Source organism: Heliconius melpomene, chromosome 10, assembly GCF_056956725.1.
Source record: "Heliconius melpomene rosina isolate 202511_hmr_F chromosome 10, ASM5695672v1, whole genome shotgun sequence".
Classification (NCBI taxonomy): Eukaryota; Metazoa; Arthropoda; class Insecta; order Lepidoptera; family Nymphalidae; genus Heliconius; species Heliconius melpomene.
Genome location: NC_140398.1, coordinates 3,541,362 through 3,562,711, shown reverse-complemented (window position 1 = coordinate 3,562,711; position 21,350 = coordinate 3,541,362). Strand labels below are relative to the sequence as shown.

The window sequence follows — 21,350 nt, the reverse complement described above, 5'->3', positions numbered from 1 at the left end:
TCACCTCTCTCTAAATAATGTAACATCAGCTACAGAGCACAGTGAAACCAATAAAATGTTAGCATTTCAAATATCCCATACATTGCATTACTAATTAGCAATTACAAATGAAAAACAATCGAGCTGCCCAAGACCAGGTACCCACTGGCCACCCCGGCGCTTTCCCAAAAACATAACTTAGGAACCCCCAAGATGATTCGTTCCATCTTAATTCTTCGCGAAACATGTCGTCACGAGATCGGGCATCAGGAAAGTACATATGCTCAAAACCACATTAATATATTAAACCATTATATGCTTTATTTATTAAGTAATAAGCACGATAATGCTACTGTAAGTTTTAAGTGGAAAACGTTGCAAAAAAGGGGGGAACAGCGGGAGACATGTACCATGATATTAAAAGTCGCCACATCTCTGTTATAATTCTGATTTTATCGAATAACCCTCGGCTACCGATTAGTTTTTTGTTACTTAGTGTACGCTTAGCTGTTTGCGGTATCTTGTGGCTATAATGAGATGTTTTAGAAGTTGAAAGAAATATTTAGGTACTTCTAACTAATAAAGAGTCCATAAATTAATATTTTAAGCCATTTTATTGAGTTTTTGAATTTGCTAAAAAGATATAACTAAAAACGCTTTAAATAAATAGGAAATCTTGAGGTCACTTTGGGGCCAGACGAGGCGCAGGGGCATAATCGAGCAACTGGAAGCCCGGCAGCTTGTGGGTTCAATTCCCACACGAGAAAATTAAATTAAAATTGACATAGGCAACGAGGCAAGACGCGGCGTTGAGTACCACAAGTATTCAACGGAAAGTAGGGTACGGAACTGTCATAAAGTGTCTTCCCAGGTTCCATCTGCCTATCCTAGCAAGCAGAAGAAACGGAACCGTGCAGGAAAACCATATTAGCAACGATTCAACAGATGCCTGAAATTTAAAATTACACATCTATGTTATCTTATGCAATTAAAACATATATGAGTGCTCATGATGCGATATGTTCAAATTTAGTATTTAATTGTAATTATTCGTGAACCGTGAACCAGCCCGAATAAAATCTCAAAAGTTTAAGAAGTATTAATATAACAAATATTTACGGCTATTCTTAAAGAGCGCCTTATAAAAAATCTTTCGCAACAGGTATTTCAACTTTTTTGCCATATTAAAAACTGAAGGCTATCTCTGCAATTGTTCAAATGACCGCATCCCTTAAATGGCATTAAAATGTCACCAAATCTTATCTAAAGACGTCAACAAATTAAATGAAAGGATGCCGATAGTTTATTACTAAGATTTACACGTTCGACAAAAAAAAAACGGTAACATAAGAAGCTATGATAAGCACGACAAAGAATCGCCATTTTTTGTACAAAGGCCTCGGACAGCGTCGATTTAGCGTAAAATTTATTGATCCCCTCCCTAATAGAGTCGTAAAATGGTCGTCAGTAGATAATTAATGTAAACCAACCGTCAGTAACTGATTGTATTTCTATATTTACTTTCTAAAATAAATATTATAGATTGTTTATTTAAGTTGATTTTCTTATTTGTTTCGGTCTTTGAATTTTGTTTCTTCCAAATTGCCATTAAATATCAATTACATCTAATTATCTATATATATAAAAGGACTTGTCCTCACTGACTGAGGTAAGACGCACGCACAGCCGTAACCGCTGTGCGTAGAAACGTGGAATTTGGACAAAAGTTTACTTTCGTAATCTGGACATCCACTAAGAAGGGATTTTGAAAAATATTAACCCCAAAGGAGTGAAATAAGGGTTAAAAGTTTGTATGGAAAAAAATTTAAATCGGCACCGATTTTTATAAAATTTGAAATTCAGATTTTTAAAAGCATTTAATTGAATACGTGTTTCATCGTTTTCTAGAATTCTCTCCCTAAGGGTGCAAATAAGGGGTTGAAAGTTTGTATGGAAAAATCTTTAAAACGCCACCGATTATTATAAAATTTGAAATTTAGACTCTTAAAAATATTTAATTGAACATGTGTTTCATGGTTTTTTAGAATTCACCCCCTAAATACGCAAGCGAAGCTGCGCGCATTCGCTAGTAATATAATATATACGCATCTAAATCTTAAAAAAAATATATTCGTTATTCAAATAGACTTTTCCTTTATTTGTTCCTTATTTTTTAATTGTCGAAAAGCACTGGCAGGCAGGCACAGCTAGGAACAGCCGGCAGAAAACTCTACATAAGTTCTATTCAATTTTATAAAAAGGACAAAGTTACCATTTTATTATTGTAAATTACCTAGATAATATTTGAGATTGCCCAAATGTATATATTTGATTAAATAAGTAGTGCAAACTAAAATTGCTTTAAAATAGTGGAAAATAAACTATGCGACTACTTTTTTACTCTAACTATTTTGAAAAATGAATGAGAAACAAAATAAGGTTTAACCCATTTTTATGCATCTTGGATGTTTTTAGGTAGGAAACTCATTTTTTACATATTTGTTTTGAGTATTATCAAAATAAAACAAACATATTTTACCACAAAAATGCCTCTAAAATCTACAGTAGCGCGGCATTCCTTGATTCCATTTGATTAACGTGAATAAGCTTCGCTAGTCGCTCTCGATGTTATCATACACTATTAAACGTACTGATCTGTAAAAGGGTTGGTATTGTCACATTATTTTTATTTCTTACTAATTTCAATATGTTTCTTACAAATTACAATCCCAAGCTAGTGCACCTGCCGCATACTCTGCCTGCCCTTTTCCAGTGATTTTACTCCGAGATTTATAATAGGTATTCTATCTTCAATTTAGTTTTTCAATTAATTTTATGATACAATTTGATGATAAGGAAAACACTATTAATTTTTCATCATATTATTCTTTTTACGTTGACAATTTCTTTTGAAGTTTGTTTTGAAGCTTTTTTGTGATAAAAGTCATCTAGGTACAAATATGTATTTAAATGATTTATATCCTTATAATAATAATCAATCAGCTTCACATTTTATCCCGCACAAAGCAGGGTGGGCAGAGGAATATATTGTTAAGGCACTCCAGCTTCCCACTTTCTGCCGATTTTTCAAAGCATTGCGTGTTGAGTGGTGGAAGTCAACGCCAGACTTTTGCCTTGGTGCCAGAGCGAAGAAATAAAAATATTAAGAATCATTCCCTCGAGTGAGAATGTACCCCTCCCTGCACCACGAAGGCCTCTATAGATATCCAATGGCCTCTATATTTTATAATTTAAAATAATGTATGTAAAGCAAAGTAAATCCATACCTATATTATAAATTCGAAAGTAACTCTGTCTGTCTGTCTGTCTGTCTTACGCAATCAGGGCCAAACCGCTAATTTAATTGTGATAAAATACTCATATAGAGATACTTGAGGGTCTCGGGATGAACATAGGATACTTTTTTTTCTCATATTTCCAATATATTCGATATATACCAATATTAAAATATTTATTAATTTGACATGCAATTTATACCGCCATGTTAATAATAACCGTCGCGTTGCTAAGCAACGATTTGCAAAATTTGTTGTTAGAAAACGTCACCCAAAATGAGCTTGCTTAACGCATCTGTCTATTGAAAACTGAAAATAATTTAATAAATATTCGTAGAGTTCAAGCTGGCGTAGCCGCGTTCGGGTCCACTAGTAACATAATATAATACAGAAAGCAAATAAATTGTAAGACATTTGAATTTGCTCCTTTAAGAATTTTTTTACGTTTACGTGAAGCTTCGTTAAAGCTCTACAATCTACATTACTTTTTAACCGTAATGCACCTTATATAAATTTATAGCAAATTGTTGTATCGTCCATATTAATATAAAGTTTGTTAAAAACGTGTGTATTTTGGGAAATACTTATTTTGCTTACTGTCTTGCTGCCCAAAATATATTAAGAGAATTTAGTGTCAAGACCCAATTTTTACCCAAAAACGAGTCATTGCGTGTTGAATCATGATTGATGGAACTTAACGTCGCATTTTGTCAACCATTTCCTATTTTTATCATAGTTTTTTTTTTAATTTGCCCATATTATTTATTTTTCAGTATTAATTTAAAAATATTATTAAAAAACATATTGCTTATAAATTAACTAATAAAATAAAATAAACTAATAACCTAATGTCATATTTGGTCATAATTTTAATACAAACTAAAAGCTACTTCAAGTCTTCATTGGATGTAATAGGCTTTTATTAGCAAACATTTACAACAATCGTGCTAACTATAAAGTGATGTAAGTCCCGTTTATATTTTCAAACATTATTGACACCAAGAATATATTTTTATAGAGCTAAAAATGGAGAAAGGAGTGTCTTAACACTAGGTTCCCTCTGTGGTGATCACCAAAGTAATTCAGATGAGATAATAGAAAATAATGTAGCACATGCGGGCGACGCCGCGAGCGGGTCGCTAGTATTTTATCTGTACATGCATTGTTATCTTCTTCCTAGTAGACAATTGGATATTAATCCCGGTGTTTGCCAGGGTCTGCCTCCTGCTCAATTTACTCAAATTTACAAGGTCTTTAACGTCCTCGGTGGACAACAGTAAAACGTCAATTTTTAATTTACTGTATGCAATTATTTTTTTTATTTTACTATTATAGCCTTCAATTTCAAGTACTTCTAAGTCATAGCTTGGTTAGTACCACAATGAATGGAGAAAAGTCGAAAAGTCTGTACATATAAACGGGACATATGACGTAATAGGAATTGGGTAAACGTTTACCGGTGATGGTATCTCGATACAATTCTGTCTAATGCATTCACTACACAAGAATGTGGTCAGTACATCGAAGAGCTGAAAAGATATAGAAGTGAATTTAAATAAATTAACAATAAATTAATTAATATTTTAAATTTATTATTATTATTATTATTATTATAGATATGAATAAAAAAATATATAATATCGATAGATAGATAGATATTAATTACTAGCGGCCCGCTCGCGGATTCACCCGCGTGAACTATGTTATTATTCAAATTCAAATTCGAACACCGACCACAAAAACAACCCCTAAGAAGTCGAATATTGCAAATTTCCGTCTTAGCGTGCACCTACGTCCTATAAGTAACTCTAAATTATGGCAAAAGTTCTACCTTAGCTAACGATGCTCGAAAGATTGAATTTCAAGCATCTATGTGTTGCAGGTACCGTTACAAATTTACTCAATTACACTACAAAAGTACATATATAAATGACTTAAGTTAGTAATACTAACATAATGAAATGTGCATTAATTAAATATTTAATTGTTTATAAGACTTGACCTTGACAAACATATATTCTAAATATAATTATGATTGTTATATCTCAAGTGAACCATCCATGGGATCCTAACCCTCAGTATGTACTGCAAGTATTAGGTATGTCTAAATGTTGCAAGGCAAGTGACGGAAAACCACAGGTGCTCGCAATGGTCTGAACAAACAAGACACGCGCCCCCAATAAATGATCTTAGTATCAATTAACAGTTCGCTTAAATTTTATTATTAATAAAATATGTTATTCATATATAACTAGCTACGTATACCATATATTTTGTTTTTAGTTTCTATAATTATTAGTCATATACCAAGATACTCAAATTTGAGACTGCGCTCGTGGCGGAACTTAACGCCGCACTTTTTCTACAAGAGCGGAAATATGAGAGAAGAAATGACTGTTTTAATACTAGATTGTCGCTGCTTAATATGCTACACGTACAGGAAAGGGCGAAATTAGTACGACGACATTTGCATAAAATATCATTTTTGTAATTTGCTATTATAAAATTTAATTCACTACATATACATAGTATCTAAATCTAAAGACAAAATTATTAAGTTATATATTTTTTATTTTCCACAACCTTTGACTACCAATCAAATATATTTCTTTAAATTAGAAATAACTATACTTAAAATGGAATCAATTAATAGCAATGAAGTCATCTATTTAACTAATAATAAAACAGACAAAAAGACAAACGATTTATTTGTTACGACAGGTGTAACATCTTGTTAGAGCAGAAATATTAGTGGCTATAAAGAATCATTTTATTTCTATAAACGGAATTTCCGCCCCTAATTCACCCTAAACCACCCCAATATTATTTAATCAGCCCGATTAATATAAAAGATAAGGTATAAGAATATTTGATAACAAATAAATGTTTGTTGTAATCTAAATTAGAACAGTCTTAGTTGATAGGTATGTTAAAAATAAATATAATGTCTATTTGTTTTTTCATTTATATTGTGTTCTTTAAATTTTATTCCAATTTATTATTGGTATTTAACGGTAACAGCTTTCAAATATATTGTATTTTACACACAGTAGGTCAGTCGTGGTTCAGGGATATGAGCATGTGATTGTAAACGGGACAGGTTTCGGCTTCGATCCCGACTCGTAGAAATGAAATATTTAATATTTTCATTTCTTCAAAGTGCGGCGTTTAGTTCCGCCAGTTTTAACATTCGATGACTAGTAGCCTACAATTTAAATATAAGCATTTTCTACATAGTGCAACACATTTCAACAATCATCGAAATAACAATAGAATAAGACGGTATCCTATTTCTAAACTCATATTTACAGCCCACAAAAGTTACTTATTTGTACCTAAATTTAGGTTAACTCAGGTGCCATAACATTCCCGAAGCGTACCAAATTCTTATCTGATGTGATTCATCTCAAATCAGACCGATTAATTGGTACGGCCTCGACGTCACATGAATGACAACTCTAAGATAGGAACGTAAAATAAAAAATATAAAAGGATTTAAATGTACATTGTTAACTTCCATATGTCATCATTGACACTTTGTGGCCAAAAGGAATTTTGAAAACTTTTTACATTTATAAATTAAATAGAAGTAAAGAAACAGACATTTCTATCGATGTGATTTTTTTTTCAGTTTAACGCTATATCCCGCAAATAAGAGGGTAGGCAGAGGCACCCTAGTGTTAAGACACTCCGTTCACGACGTTCCGAACTGAGAGATGGAACTTAACGTTGCGCTTTGATTTGTTAAAAAATATATTTATAAATAATCATTCATTTCCCCGAATGGGAATCGATTCCTCCACTGCCCTCCCCCTCCCTCCCCTCTCAACCTTCTACCAGCGAGGTATTTAAACTTCGAAGTACGTTCTAGAATAGAACTGATCCTGGATTTGGGATTCAAATCCACAACCTACAATATGGCAATAAGAGTCACTGTCCAACCGTCGAGTAAATCTACATATATTATGCATAGATTTTAAATTAAATGTAAAACCATTGAATATAAAGTTAATATAGATAGATGCATAGCGATAGCGCAGCTATAGCGGTGTATTGCACAATGGTCGCGTAATACGTGGAAGTGCGGTACGCCGGTAACGGCCGCCATTCACTCAGCGACATATTTGTATTATTTTAATTTATTTTTATTATGTAGAGTACATTAATTGTATAACATCCTTAATTAGTATTGTAGGATACGTGAAATCGATGTTATTGTACCTTATATGCCGCATCTGAAGTGAAAAGTTCAGTTTTTGTTCTTATTTTGTATTGCCGCCATAATGTTTTAACAATAATACATATTTATATTTCTTATATATATATATTTTTAGCTTCACTCTTTAGCCTGAACGTAGTAGGGTAGGTAGAGGGAACCTAGTAAACACAGTGTTAAGACACTCCGTTCCTCATTTACCACTGAATTCTCGTCGAGGCAATGCGTGTTGAGTTGCGGAACTCGACGCCGCGCTTTGCAAGGAAATCAAAATATTAAATTCCCATTATTGAGAATCGAACCCACGACTGTCGCGTTTAAAGTCGCACGCTTGTACTCCAGCGCCACTACGGCCTCTACCTCACAGTTTGTTTTTTTATTTTACAATCGATATTTTTTCCATCGAAAATCGTTATTAATTTAATGTCGCATATTGAATAGCGACCGTTACGGCGATCACAGCTTAACGTTACTTTGGCTAAGTTATTCTTACTTCCTACTATTTACATTCTATATTGCAGAATACTTGCATCAGAAAATTGGAAGATAAGATAATCATAAATGTTTTATAATATTAATCATTTCATAATACTTATCGGAGAATATTGGTGTCTTATTTTGCTGAAATTAGCTAATATATACAAAAATATTACATATATATGTATATAAATGAGTTTGTACCAATATTTGTGAAGACTATCGATTTATTCTTGGACTCTTTAAAAATTAACAAAGCACCAACAAATTGGAACTAAACGGCGTCGGATTGAGGAGTTTAGATTCGACGATAACTTAGTTGAAAAAGTACAGCTATTCAAAATTCTGTGAAGCTTTTATATGGAAATAATTATAAAAAAAATTACCAATAAAGATAGAAATGACCAGTAAATAAGGATTTTCTTTTATTTATATATATAAAAGAAAATTATATACAAAAGCCTAAGTTGTGAAATTTCTAAACTCTAATTAGCCTCTTCTACACAAAGAAACACAAGACGGTCCTCCACTTGCGGTAACAGGTACGGGCTGACCTTGATGTGGCACTCAAAATGTATTACAGCTTGCGCAAATCTGAAATTTAATCCTACATATTCTATTTTAGTTGAGTTCGTATGAAACTGTATATACCTATAATATATACCTAAAAGCATTATAAATATCAACTATAATTAATCTCCAAAGGTCTAACCAAACCAAAGGTCGCTTTTGCTTAGGTTATTTTAGTATTTTATATAGCCAAAACCACGGACAAAATTTGAGTTTTATTTTGTTCTTCGTTCGTCGAAAATTTATAAACCTTCTTTGAAAACATATAAAAAATTAAACGTAGCGGGATTTGAACCGACGCCTTTTGGCCACCGTCTAAGCGCTTAGACCATCTAAGCCATACGTTCTCATCGGGCTAAACCTTAGTAGAATTACAATAAATAACCATATAGTGTTAATAAATAATAGTATATTAATTTTAAAACCTATATTTCAACTAGTGAGCGAGTATATGTTTATTTAAGCTCATTACCGTAATTAGCGACAGTTACTGTCTAATCTTCTAAAATAAACGATAAAACGGCTCTATTATTCCATGTTCTCGGCCCATATTTGCTTGAATATAGATATTATTATAAACCTCATTTTAGATTATATATGACTTGCATATAATAATGCTTATATAGATAATTAATTTGTGCATTAATTTTCGTAAAAGAGATTCAGGAGCACAAGTGTTTAAATGTAAACACAACTGGTTGTGGGTTCGATCTCCACTCGAGGAAATGAAATATTTATTTAAATGTATATTTTCATCTCTTTGCTCCGGTATCGAGGCAAAGCGCGGCGTTGAGTTGCGCTAATTAATACGCAATGTTTTAAGAATTCGGCGGAAAATAGGGAACAGAGTGTCTTAACACTAGATTCCCTCTGTCTACCCTGCGATGTACGGGATACAGCATGAAGCTGATTTTATATATTTTAAATTTTGCTTGAAAACCTGCATGGTGCGCTAACTTCTCGAGGAAGCGTCCATATTTGTACCAACATAAACAATCCGGGATTTTAAGTGAAAATTAAATACTTCCTGCCCTAAAAGTAATAATTTTTCCATTTTGCTATGTCACAGGAGTAAAGTCAATATAGCATGCAAAATTAAGTAAAATCTTTATCTAACTATACACTTAGGTCCGAGAACACCTGTGTATTAACCTTTAGAAACGTTGATGCAACGTCAAGATGCAAGTCATTTTACTCTTTTAATAAGATTTTGCGTTACACCTTCATTACGTAATTTTAATATTTTTAAACTATATCTATCCAATTTCTTTGGTTTTACTGAATAAAAATATTTAAAAGATTTACAATTTTGTTATGTTTTCAAATAATTTTAATATAATTTTTTTGTAAGGCTCTTCATCGTTATTCCTCATTATAGGAGAGTTTTTAGTAAACCAAAATAAATATAAATAAAATTTTATATTAATATAGTTTAACTTTTAATTAATTAGTTAAATATATATATTTTTATTATTTATAAATGCTTGAAGCTAATATAATGAATGTAAGTATGGATAACATTTTTATAAATTATTTATAGTTTACGAAATCACTCGAATTTCTTTTTTTCTCATTGTCTCAAGTTACCATAATAAGCACTTACGCCCTATTGAACCAATTTCATCTCACACATAATTACGGCAGTGCGGCGTCACGGAACTACTGTAGTTACGTAACAATGTTTACTATTCTACAGCACACGCATAACCAGGCCAAGTCTCTTCTTAATCGCAGTACATTCATTTGTTTCTTATAAATTGTAATAAGGTATAATAATATAATAAGTAATAAGAGATTATTTAAAATTACTAATATTAATATAGGTACATTTTATATTACGTTGGTTCTGCGCCGTTTTATTTCCCACAGCTTCACGCATATAAGGGAATGCGTAAAACCATTTTGCTTTTTTTAACTTTACGCTTTATCAGGCTTGTAGCGGGATAGTATTATTAAGACATTCCGATCTCCACTCTCCGCTGATTTCTAGAAGCATTTCTAACCTCTCAAGAGTCTATTTAAATAAATCCTGCATTGATCTAAAAGTAGAAAAAAAAGAAAATAATGTTGAAAATGTGATAAAAAAACTAAATAATAAACTTAGTGATTGCTGCTCTAAAGGAGCCTAAATATTAAACATATAGAATCATAAAAATGAATATTAAATATATTAAAAGTTGCTACAGCTTTAGTTTAAAACATCTAATCTTAGAATACGTGAATGTAATATCGAATACTTTATTCACATTGGGCAATATCTTACGCAAATACAATGTTTTCTAGTAATATATTCATTTACATTACAATTTACAGTAAATAACTCTCAGGACACGCTTATTTTATAAATTGCTATATCGACAAGAAACTGACGACGGGAGAGTTAACGTCTCTTGCGACATCTCCCTCCTAGTATTGCACAGTCAATATGAAAATTGCATCTTAGTAAGTAATACCTAATAGGGTCTGTTAAATTGTATTCTAGTTTCGTCTAAATTACTTAAAAAGAATGAAAAGTTTTACATAAACATTTTATATGAGAAATCACTAGTTATTTTTAGCTATAATTTACAGTATACTTGTATCTACACACATATGATGTCCTGTGAAGATGTAAACAGAGATCCTCCTAATATTACAAATGTGAAAGTTTGTAAGGTTGTTGCACTTTCATGCAACTACTGAACGAATTTAGATGGAACTTTACAGTAATAGTAGCCTATATATTGGAATAACATAAAAATTACATTTTATGTTAGGATTTTGTATAATTTGGCTATAATTATACAAAAACTTAAGTTAAAGCGGGCGAAACCGCGTATGAATCGCGAGCGTGTCACTTGTCTACGGCTTATCTGACAGCGCCAATACTAAGAAATGATAATATACATATATCCTACATATATCATGAAAAATTTCAACCATTAAAAAATGTAAAACAAAAAAATTGTGATAGCTTCTCCTCCATATAGGGTAACGGTTGCAGATTGCTTTACAAAAAACAAAGTAAGCTAACGTCACCTTGAATTACGTCGCGGCTGCCGTATACCGGTGCTGAAATCGTTCATATCTGATCGTGATGCACCAATTAGCTCGTTGCGCTAAGTTACGTAAGCCTGCTATGGGGTGTATCACATGCTTCTATAATTATATATAGTATCGTAGAGCCTGGAATTTGAATATCTTAGTTATTAATTTTGTAAGAGACGGTTAATAAACGCTCTTTGCATAATAAAAACTGTATATAGGCAAATTTAATTAAAAGATTTTTCTTGATTAGAAAGACATTTTATTCTGGATGTAAAATAATTAGACAATGAATTTTATTAACGTTGACATCTGCATATTTACACCTATGGATGCATTTTAGTATCGATACAGATTGCAGAATTATTAATTTTTATTATTTTAAATGTACAAAAAAATAAATCTGAAAATTATGTTGCTCCTATTGTTACATCGAGTCTTAATTTCCATTTCACTCCGAAGGAAATAGAGATCCCTAGTTAAATCCGTTGGCAGCTACTATTAAATGACATAAATGCCTCAAGCCTACACATAAACAAACCTTAGTATGATGATCATTTTATATCGTTGTCTACATGTCATAACAAAACGATTGCAACTTTCAAAAGTTCCACTTTAGCATTTCGTTCATGGTCATTATTTCATTTCTATCATTGCGTTAATGGAAATCATTTCGTGAAAGTGCTAGTGTGTGATTTTATTTAACCGAAACAAATTATATCTCAGTTATAACGATGTATTTCGAAACAGTCATCATTCAAAGAAAAATACCAGTTATTTTATAACATATTTATTTTTATCAGCCTCAACACAAGATTGCAAAAGGCGTACTTTCGCAATTATATAAAACAAAGCACATTATACAAAAGATAAACAAGTAATAACAGATCAATCATTAGGTGTCGTATACTCGAATGGCGTTGCAGAGCAACGTGAGCTGGTCGGAAACTTGGGATAGGCGAAACGTTTCTCACATCTCACTAACTGTTGGTACCTCAGCTACCTCAATTTAAAATTTATTATTACACTACGAATACTAAATGATCACATTTCGAACTTAGCCTATAAGGTACTGCTGTGAAACCTATTCTTAGGTTTAATTTAATGCCAGCCATGGTGTTCCTCCTCCTTTTTCAGGTATATGGGTACATGAACCTTTACGGGGTATGGGACCTCTTTGACTAGAGGTACTTGAACCTCCTTGTATACGGGGTAGGGCTTGTCGATGGGTACCTTGACTTCATAAGGCACTTTCTTTTCGACAGTGTAAGGGATTTTCTTGTATACATCATAGGGCTTGGGTACTGGTATTTTAACGGGGACTGGGTAGGGTTTTTCTACTTCAACTTTGTAGGGCCTGTCAACTGGGACCTTAACTTCATAAGGAACTGGCTTATGAACAGTTACTGGGTAAGGCTTCTCAACTGGGACTGGGTAAGGTTTTTCTACATATACGTGGTAAGGCTTGTCGACTGGTACTTTTACTTCATAGGGGATCTTCTTGACGACTTCGTAGGGTTGGGGTACCTTAACTTCATATTTTACTTCGTATGGGACCTTCTTTTCGACGGTGTAGGGTTGGGGAACGGGGACCTTGACTTCATAAGGCACTTTCTTTTCGACAGTGTAAGGAGTGGGTACTTTGATCTTCACTTCGTAGGGCTTGTCAACGTGGACCTTGACTTCATAAGGCACCTTCTTTTCAACTACGTAAGGTTCTGGTACGTGAACTGGGTATTTGACGTATTCCTTAACAGTGACTGGCACCTTCTTCTCAACGGTGTAGGGCTGGGGATAAGGCACTTTAACTTCATAGGGAACTTTCTTTTCAACTGTGTAAGGGACGTGCTTTTCAACGGTGTACGGGACAGGCACTTTTTTGATGACCTCGATGGTCTTCACGTGGTGATGATGGCCATGGTCACTGGCAATTGGTTTCCACGAGTCTCCGGAAGATCCTCCGAATTCGGAACCTGAGTGACCGTAGCTCTCGTAACTACCTTGGCCTGAGCTGAATCCACCATGACCACTGTGGCCGCCATCTTCGTAACTGCCTCCGTAGGAACCGATGTCGTAAATTCCTCGTTTATCTTGTTTCTTTTCTTCGGCAGCTGCCTTTTGTGTGCCTTTCTCCTCACTGGCAAAGGCCACCACCGCCAACGAGGCTACTAATACAACCTAATAACAAATAAAACTAAATTAGCATAATGTTACAAAAAAAAAAACAACTAAAAAAAACTTATATGTGATTCAATTTATAAATGTAATAAATAAATCCAACAGTGACTGGTCTAACATATTTTCGAGCACAACGTACTTTCTATAAAAATTACAATTGCAAATATAATCCGCCTAACGTTTTATTTTTAGAATGGCTGTTTCAATATTAAGTTTCTCTATGTGAAGTAAAAAACAAAGAACAAAATGTGATAAAACAGTGTTCGTTATCTGTAAAATCTTAATTCCGAATTCTTCTAAAGGGATACAATAGGTGGAAGCAATTACGTGTAAAATTGGATGTTTTTGTTTCAATTATATCGACATCAATGAACTCCTTACAACCGTGTTTGCCATTCCTTTATGTGATAGTTTGATTATAGCGGAACCTCTTGGAAATGTAATTCTATTCACGAACAAAGATTAATCAAGTAGTGCGGTGTAATTGTACACGGACGTTCTAATGGTACGATATTAGAAGTAGATCACTTATCTGGTGTTTTAATGTCGATTTTACATAAATTTAAACGCTTAGTTATAGTTAATTTAAAATCTTGATATATATTAAAAATGTTATTAAAATAAATAAAGAATCAACCATGGCCTAACAAAATATAATTAAAAATAAAGCAAAACCTTTTAGGCCCGAGTGATGGTGATTCATAAACGATAAAAAAGAAATATTTAATACATATTGTTAATAACTAAAGAGTTACTTATTTAGTTATTTGGCAATAAAATGTTAAGCAATATCAAATGATGTTTAAGTCCGTGTGCGGTTTATGAAACGATTTGTTCTAGTTAGCAAGAGGCTGGAGAAATAATTTAATTATAGCATGTATAATTATAGCAGTTACTTATATTGATTATAAAATATGACCTATTTTCAATATTTAATTATAAACCTATAGGAAAAAGTTTAAAAGTTGTAAATTGAAATATAAAAGCGTGATTCATAGTATTTTTAACAATTCATGGACCTATCTAAGAAATATTAGTTACGGTGACAACCTAAAATAGCAAACAAATTAAAATCTTAAAATAAACCTACTTCTATATCCGTATTTCTTTATTGGAATAAAATTTGTTACAAAAAGTAAAATTCGAATACATTTCTGATTAATTATAATGCAAAAACCAATTCTCCGAAAGACTGCTGTAAAAAGTTTTAAATGCTTAAAGATCTATCTATATTATAATCAAACTTTAACAGATAATAAATATATTAATGACATATGAAAAAATGTAAACGTTTTCCATTTTTAATATAAATAAAGATTTATCGATATAAAAATAAAATAAATTATTATTTACATTAATATATACCGTGCAGAATACAATGTTATTTTTGTTAAGAAAACTAAGCGTAATATTGACGAAACGACTTTACTATCTACACTAGCTAAGACGTAAGCCATCGTACATAATAGTGATTGATTTTATGTTTCCTCTAATTAAATATTATTACATTCGGATATCCGAGATTTACCAATTTTTTAAGGAAACTTGCTTAACAAGGGAATTAATTATTTATGAACTGCTATTATAACATATGTAGTAAATAGGTTTTACTTGTAGTCATAAAATTTCAAATGTTAAATCTATAATAAGTGTGGTAATTACAAAAAAGATGTATAACAATATAAATACTACAAAATAAGTCAATTGAAAAAAGTTAACCTTGACCAGTATTTAAATAACTAGTTTACAGCTTAGAGATTGTATAATTTCCTTAAAATAAAGTCTAGACGACGAAGTCTAATATTAGATCCTAGTATTGCTGGTATGATAAACCACGCGATTCAAACAAGTTATCGATATTATGCGATATAACGACATAACGGACAACGACCTTGTGCAACTGGATCTGTGAAAGACTTGATAGAAAAGCCGCTGATATCTCTAGCTGTTAATCCTAATCCAGTATAGAAACTAATTTCAAAGAAATACTTATTAATGTCTTGGAGAGATCTGTTATTTTTTACAGGAAAAGTAAAAGCTTAACTTCTATACATTCCTAGACTTAAAAATGAATACACATACCTACATAAAAATAATCTATAAAATTTGTTAAATTTATGTTTGATCATTTTATTTCTCTTTGCACCTATATAGAAAATTGTAAAATCCTATAAAAAGGTTTTATTGAAACTAGTATTGATGTGTTTACCTTTACAGTGTACACAAGACTTTATATTATTTGGGAAGTTAAATACGGAAAACTCTCTCTCTAATCCGTCATAAAGAAGTCGTAATAGAATAACATATTATTTACGATGTGATTCATATTGATTTAATAGTTTGCATTTTTGTATAAGAGTATCGGAAATAAATTTACAAGCGACTGTTTTTAATATAAAACTAGTTATTACAAGCAAACAAAATATTATTTTGAGCTAGTTTCGCCTTTTTTACAATTATTTGCTAACATCATGCTTATCCAATTTATATTTTTACAAATGAAGTAACTTCAATTATTTTTAATTGTACCATGCAATATGCATACTTTAATTGCAGATATTCGTGAAAGTTTTTTTATTATTTCACGCTACAATTTAATAAAGTACCTAAATGGCTGTAATGTACCAAAAAAAACTCATTTTTAAAACAAAAGCATTTTTATATATTTTTTTTTTTATAACAAGGCACGACCTAGTAACCTCGTCTGTAAATATTATATTTACTTTAAATTAAAAAAAACTATCACACACATTTTTACCTCTTATATAAGCTATAATAAAGCCATAATTCTTTATGCATTAGTTATTACCGAATCTAATGATGCATGCGGTTAGGATAGAGCAACGTCGCGATTACATATTACAACACATATGTTGATGTGCAAATTCAAATATTTACGGAACTAACTCATGAATATATGAATATTAATTTTCAAAAAAATAGATCTATTTAGTATAATAGTCAAATAAGCAGTAAAGAAAAACAAAATCCTTAAAATTTCTTATATAAATAGATATATTAATAAAATTGCAAAATAAGGCAATTTGAAGAAAAAATGGAAAGAATACATAATTATATGCCATCACACCATAGCCGTTCTTTGGTATGCTATTACCATGCATAGAAAGTGAAATAGAAATTGTAGAGTCGGTAATCTAAGAAGATTAGATTGATCGAATACGGAAACCGTGATTTAATAAAGACGTACAAAAACGAATAATTTTTAAACTGATATACTATGGACACCCATAAAACACCTTTTCTTTTATAATTATTTATAATTATAAAAAAAAATATTTTGAATAATAATATATACATATATTATTTAAATAATAAGATGTATTACAATTTTAATCCTGTCAACCGAGAAATTTAATTTAAGAAAAAAAAAATTAAATCCGCCACAGATAAAAAATAACGAAAAAGCGCGCGAACTACACTACACTGTCACTTCACACACTCACCGTGTACTTCATGTTGGTGTCTTCGGGCCGAAGACTGTTGTCTGTGCCTTGTGTTGGCGCGCCCGCTCTTTATACTGGCCCTCCCACTTTGAATGTGATGGTCTACGAACTGGAGCAATTCTACATCTGGACTTCGTGTTTTTACTTGATTATACAAAAGGAAGATGCACCCTAATCGATACATCTAATTGTAAGGTTTCTTATATCTAAATACTATTGTCGCATATAATTTTAAGACATAAAAGCTATAATGGCACCTATTTTAAGTTTATTGTAATTTTTATTTGATTTTCATCTCGCGACCTAGTTTAGACTTGATATGTTCTAAGGAAATTACTCTGAAAGTACAACAATGATGCGTTAAATATTAAGTGCCATTTGTTCAATATATTTGTTATGAAAGATTATAATCTAGAGAATAGAAATACAATACGATGTGAACTTTTTTATATATAGGAGCAGATTCATTAAATTTTAAGACTAGATTATGGTGATGTATTATGAATTACTAAGTATTTCATATTTAAGGAAACCTTTATTTCGGATACATCTAATAGGATAAGGTATTTATATGTTTTAGATTCTTTAATTACATACACGAGATATGTAATTATAAGTTATTATAATTAACAGAATTTGCAATATTCATACTAAATTGGATATTTGGACTTAAAAATCGCATTATAGCTCTACATTTTATATTTAAACAGAACATACAATACATAGATTAAAAAAAATATTTTATCTATTAAAGATACATAATATGCCATGATCATAAGCAAAATACATTTTCACTAAAATGCAATAATTTCTCTGCCGAAACCAGGGATTGAACCAGGGACCTTTAGATCTTCAGTATAACGCTCTCCCAACTGAGCTATTTCGGCTGTATTACAGCTATGGAAATTAAGTTATGTGACATTAATTTATTTTGGGATTTATATATTACGATAAAACCATTTTCATTTCGGAGAAATTGCTGCTACCTCTAAATATTTAAATATATTTAAATATATGTAAAAACTATTTTTAGTTTTTTGTATGAAAATCTTAAAACGGACGAATCACGTATAATTATTTAGTATAAACATTTTTGGAGGGAAATTACCTATTTTTGTGACATAATATGGATAACTGGATATTCATCTGCCTTCCCTTTAGATTAACCGTACGGTAGTGACAAATGTCTCTACTAACCGCGTCTTATCTGATTAACTCAATAATGTATTCATTTTAATATCCCAACAAGTATTAATTATATAGTGATAAATAAACATTCACATTTTGTTATTTCAAATTGCATAATCTCCTCGCCCGGTAGAAGATGATGATAATTAAAAATTATTTATTTTGCCATAATAGTGTCGATAATAGAACGTAAAATATTAGTTTACAAACTTCATATGACAATATGAAGTTTGTAAACTAATATTTTACGTTCTAACGTATAGTAATTTTACCCATAAGTTACTTAGTTATTGAAGTAACTTATTTAAGCTTTTTATTAGTCCTACATTTAATTGACATTGAAAAGTGAAATTTCTCAATGTTAATTAAAGCAAGTATTTGGTTGGTAATATTTGGTATGGAAAAAGTAAATTTACTAAGCGCATCTATAATCTAGTTTTATATGTTGTGAAAAATATTTGCTTAAATATCAAGGATTTATTGCTCGTCTAAGAACTTTCATAGTAAGCTGATCTTTAATCTGAAACCAGCTTTAAGCTTGACGCTAATAAACACGCTGGAGGGTAATTTCCATTATATTATATACTTATAATTAAATGTTATAAATGTTATCATCGTCATATTAACCAACCCCATCTCAAATTGTAATATTAAACTTTATTTTATTCAATACAAAACAGATTTTTTTTTAGCTTCTGTCTATATCCCTCATGTAACACGCTAAGTAGACGGAGCATAGTGTTAAGACACTCCGCTCCCAACTTTCTGCCGTATTCTGGAGACAGTGAGTGTTGAGTAGCGGAACTCAACGAGACCAGAACAAAGACATGAAAATATTAAATATTAGGTACATAATATATATAATATCCAAAATTTTCCCAAAGTTAATTGAAAATCAGACCAATTTATTTCAAAATAAAGTACACACTGTTCAGTTATTTTCTTAGAGTTATATTGCTCATTCCAAAAATTATTTCTCTGTAATGACACATATTGTACATGTATATTTGGAAGCCGAAAAGATGAACTACAAATTTATAAGCTCAAAATTATCGTATTTTTTCTTTACAAGCTGTTTATAATAGAGAACAAAGGAAATTCCTTTATATTACACAGTAGTTTAACCTTTTCAACTTGTAATCAAACCTGTCTTACTACAATAGACGTTTTCTTTAGGCTATTTCCTTTCTTCAGTGTAATCCTATTACAACGACCGCTTTTGAAAAACAAGTTCTAAATGGGCTCCTTGTAGTAAAATTGTAATTGTTCACTGTTTGTACGTAGAAAATATATGAGAATACATTAAAAAGAAATAAATTAAAAGATTTTTACGAATTGAAAACCTCCTTTTTTTAAAGTCGGTTAAAAAATTATTATAGGAGCATTTATCAATGTTATAGAGGTTATTTTTTATACGTTGTTCGGTTTAACTGTTTGTTTAATATCAGATTCGGCTTAACCGATTTAAGTGCAGTTTTCACTATAGTATTTAGGCAAACTTAACTTTAGGCAATATTAAGATAAATTATTTCCTGCGATAAAATTGCTACAAAATAATTATTGTATTGAATTGGTTGAAACTTTAGTTTCCAATGTGTGAATAATGATAATGTTATTAAAACACGAAAGAGCTATTATATTATTATTGACCATCTACTATAAGACTGAACTTACAAATACATACAAATAGGTCATCGCGAAAAAACATATAACCAACATTAAATAAGTAATATAATTTAATATATTTAATTATTATTTTTTTAAGTTCATAAGAACAAAAATTTTGTTGAAAGTAATATAGCTTATACATGAGAATAACAGATAGGCTACAATTTAAATTAACATTTTTTATAACTATCAGTTTTAGCGGGCGAAGCCGGGTGTAGGTAGCTAGTATTAAATAATCGCAAATTGAGTAAGAACGATACCTAATTTCAAGTGGAAACCATAATTAAATATTAATCCGCCATTGTTGCGTAGAGCTCGCAAAGCAATTGTGGAAACAAAACGACTTTAGATATTTGGGCATGTGAAACCCGCAGTGTCCATTCACTTAGCCTGCATAACATACATTTCTTACCTCAATGAGTAGCATTATAATAATTGAATGCGTTCATTTTAGTAGTAGTTAGTAAGTAGTTTAGTGGTGGTCTTTTAGTTCAATTTGCTTATTGTTTTTTTTTTACTTGAGAATTATTGTTATTGATATATTATTCATATATTGCATATAATTTTTTTGGCTTTTAGCATCACGCTATATCCCACATGCAGGGTAGGCAGAGAGAGAGGGTAGAGAGAGGGCTTAAAATTAAGACACTCAGCTCCTCACATTCCGCCGAACTCAAGGCCGCATAAGTTTTTAATTAGAAACGTAAGTATATATATATATATATATACTACTATATATATATATATATATATAGTAGTATATATATATATATATATATATATATATATATATATATATATATATATAGTATAGAAACTTTCAAAAGCTTTTTAAAGTCTCTTTTAAGACATTATCTATCTATATATATAAAATCGAAAGGTCACTCACTCATCACGAAATCTCAGAAACTACAAGTGCTAGGAATCTCAAATTTTGCATAGGAGTTATTTATAGGACGTAGGTGCTCGCTAAGACGGGAATTTGTAATATTCGACTCCTAAGGGTTGTTTTTGGGGTTGAAAGTTTGTATGAAACTTCGTTACTAGAAATGCTAGGAGTCTCATATTTTGCATGGACGTCGCTTATAGGACGTAGGTACTCATGGAGACAGAAATTAATAATAACGTAGTTCACGCAGGCGAAGCCGCGGGCGTGCCTCTAGTTACTCTATAAATATTATTTTAAACACTGACAGTATTTCCCTACACACATTATACAACAAAAAACTTTAATATAACGAAAATCTTATATAATGATATTTATAAACTGCATGATTTTGTCATTTTTGA

The 21,350-nt window shown here is 31.1% G+C and overlaps 1 protein-coding gene and 1 non-coding gene across 2 annotated transcripts; both read right to left on the bottom strand.

Moving 5' to 3' along the window:
* Positions 1-12,336: 12,336 nt before the first annotated feature.
* Positions 12,337-17,340, bottom strand: Vajk4 (chitin-binding protein vajk4). Its single transcript, XM_085191418.1, has 2 exons — positions 17,205-17,340; positions 12,337-13,740 (listed from the first exon to the last, which is right to left on the bottom strand). The coding sequence occupies exons 1-2, from the start codon at positions 17,214-17,216 to the stop codon at positions 12,664-12,666; spliced, it is 1,089 nt and encodes a 362-aa protein (XP_085047544.1). The 5' UTR covers positions 17,217-17,340; the 3' UTR covers positions 12,337-12,663.
* Positions 17,341-18,018: 678 nt separating this feature from the next.
* On the bottom strand, positions 18,019-18,091 carry TRNAF-GAA (transfer RNA phenylalanine (anticodon GAA)). Its single transcript has one exon. It is a non-coding gene; the product is annotated as a tRNA-Phe (tRNA).
* Positions 18,092-21,350: the final 3,259 nt, after the last annotated feature.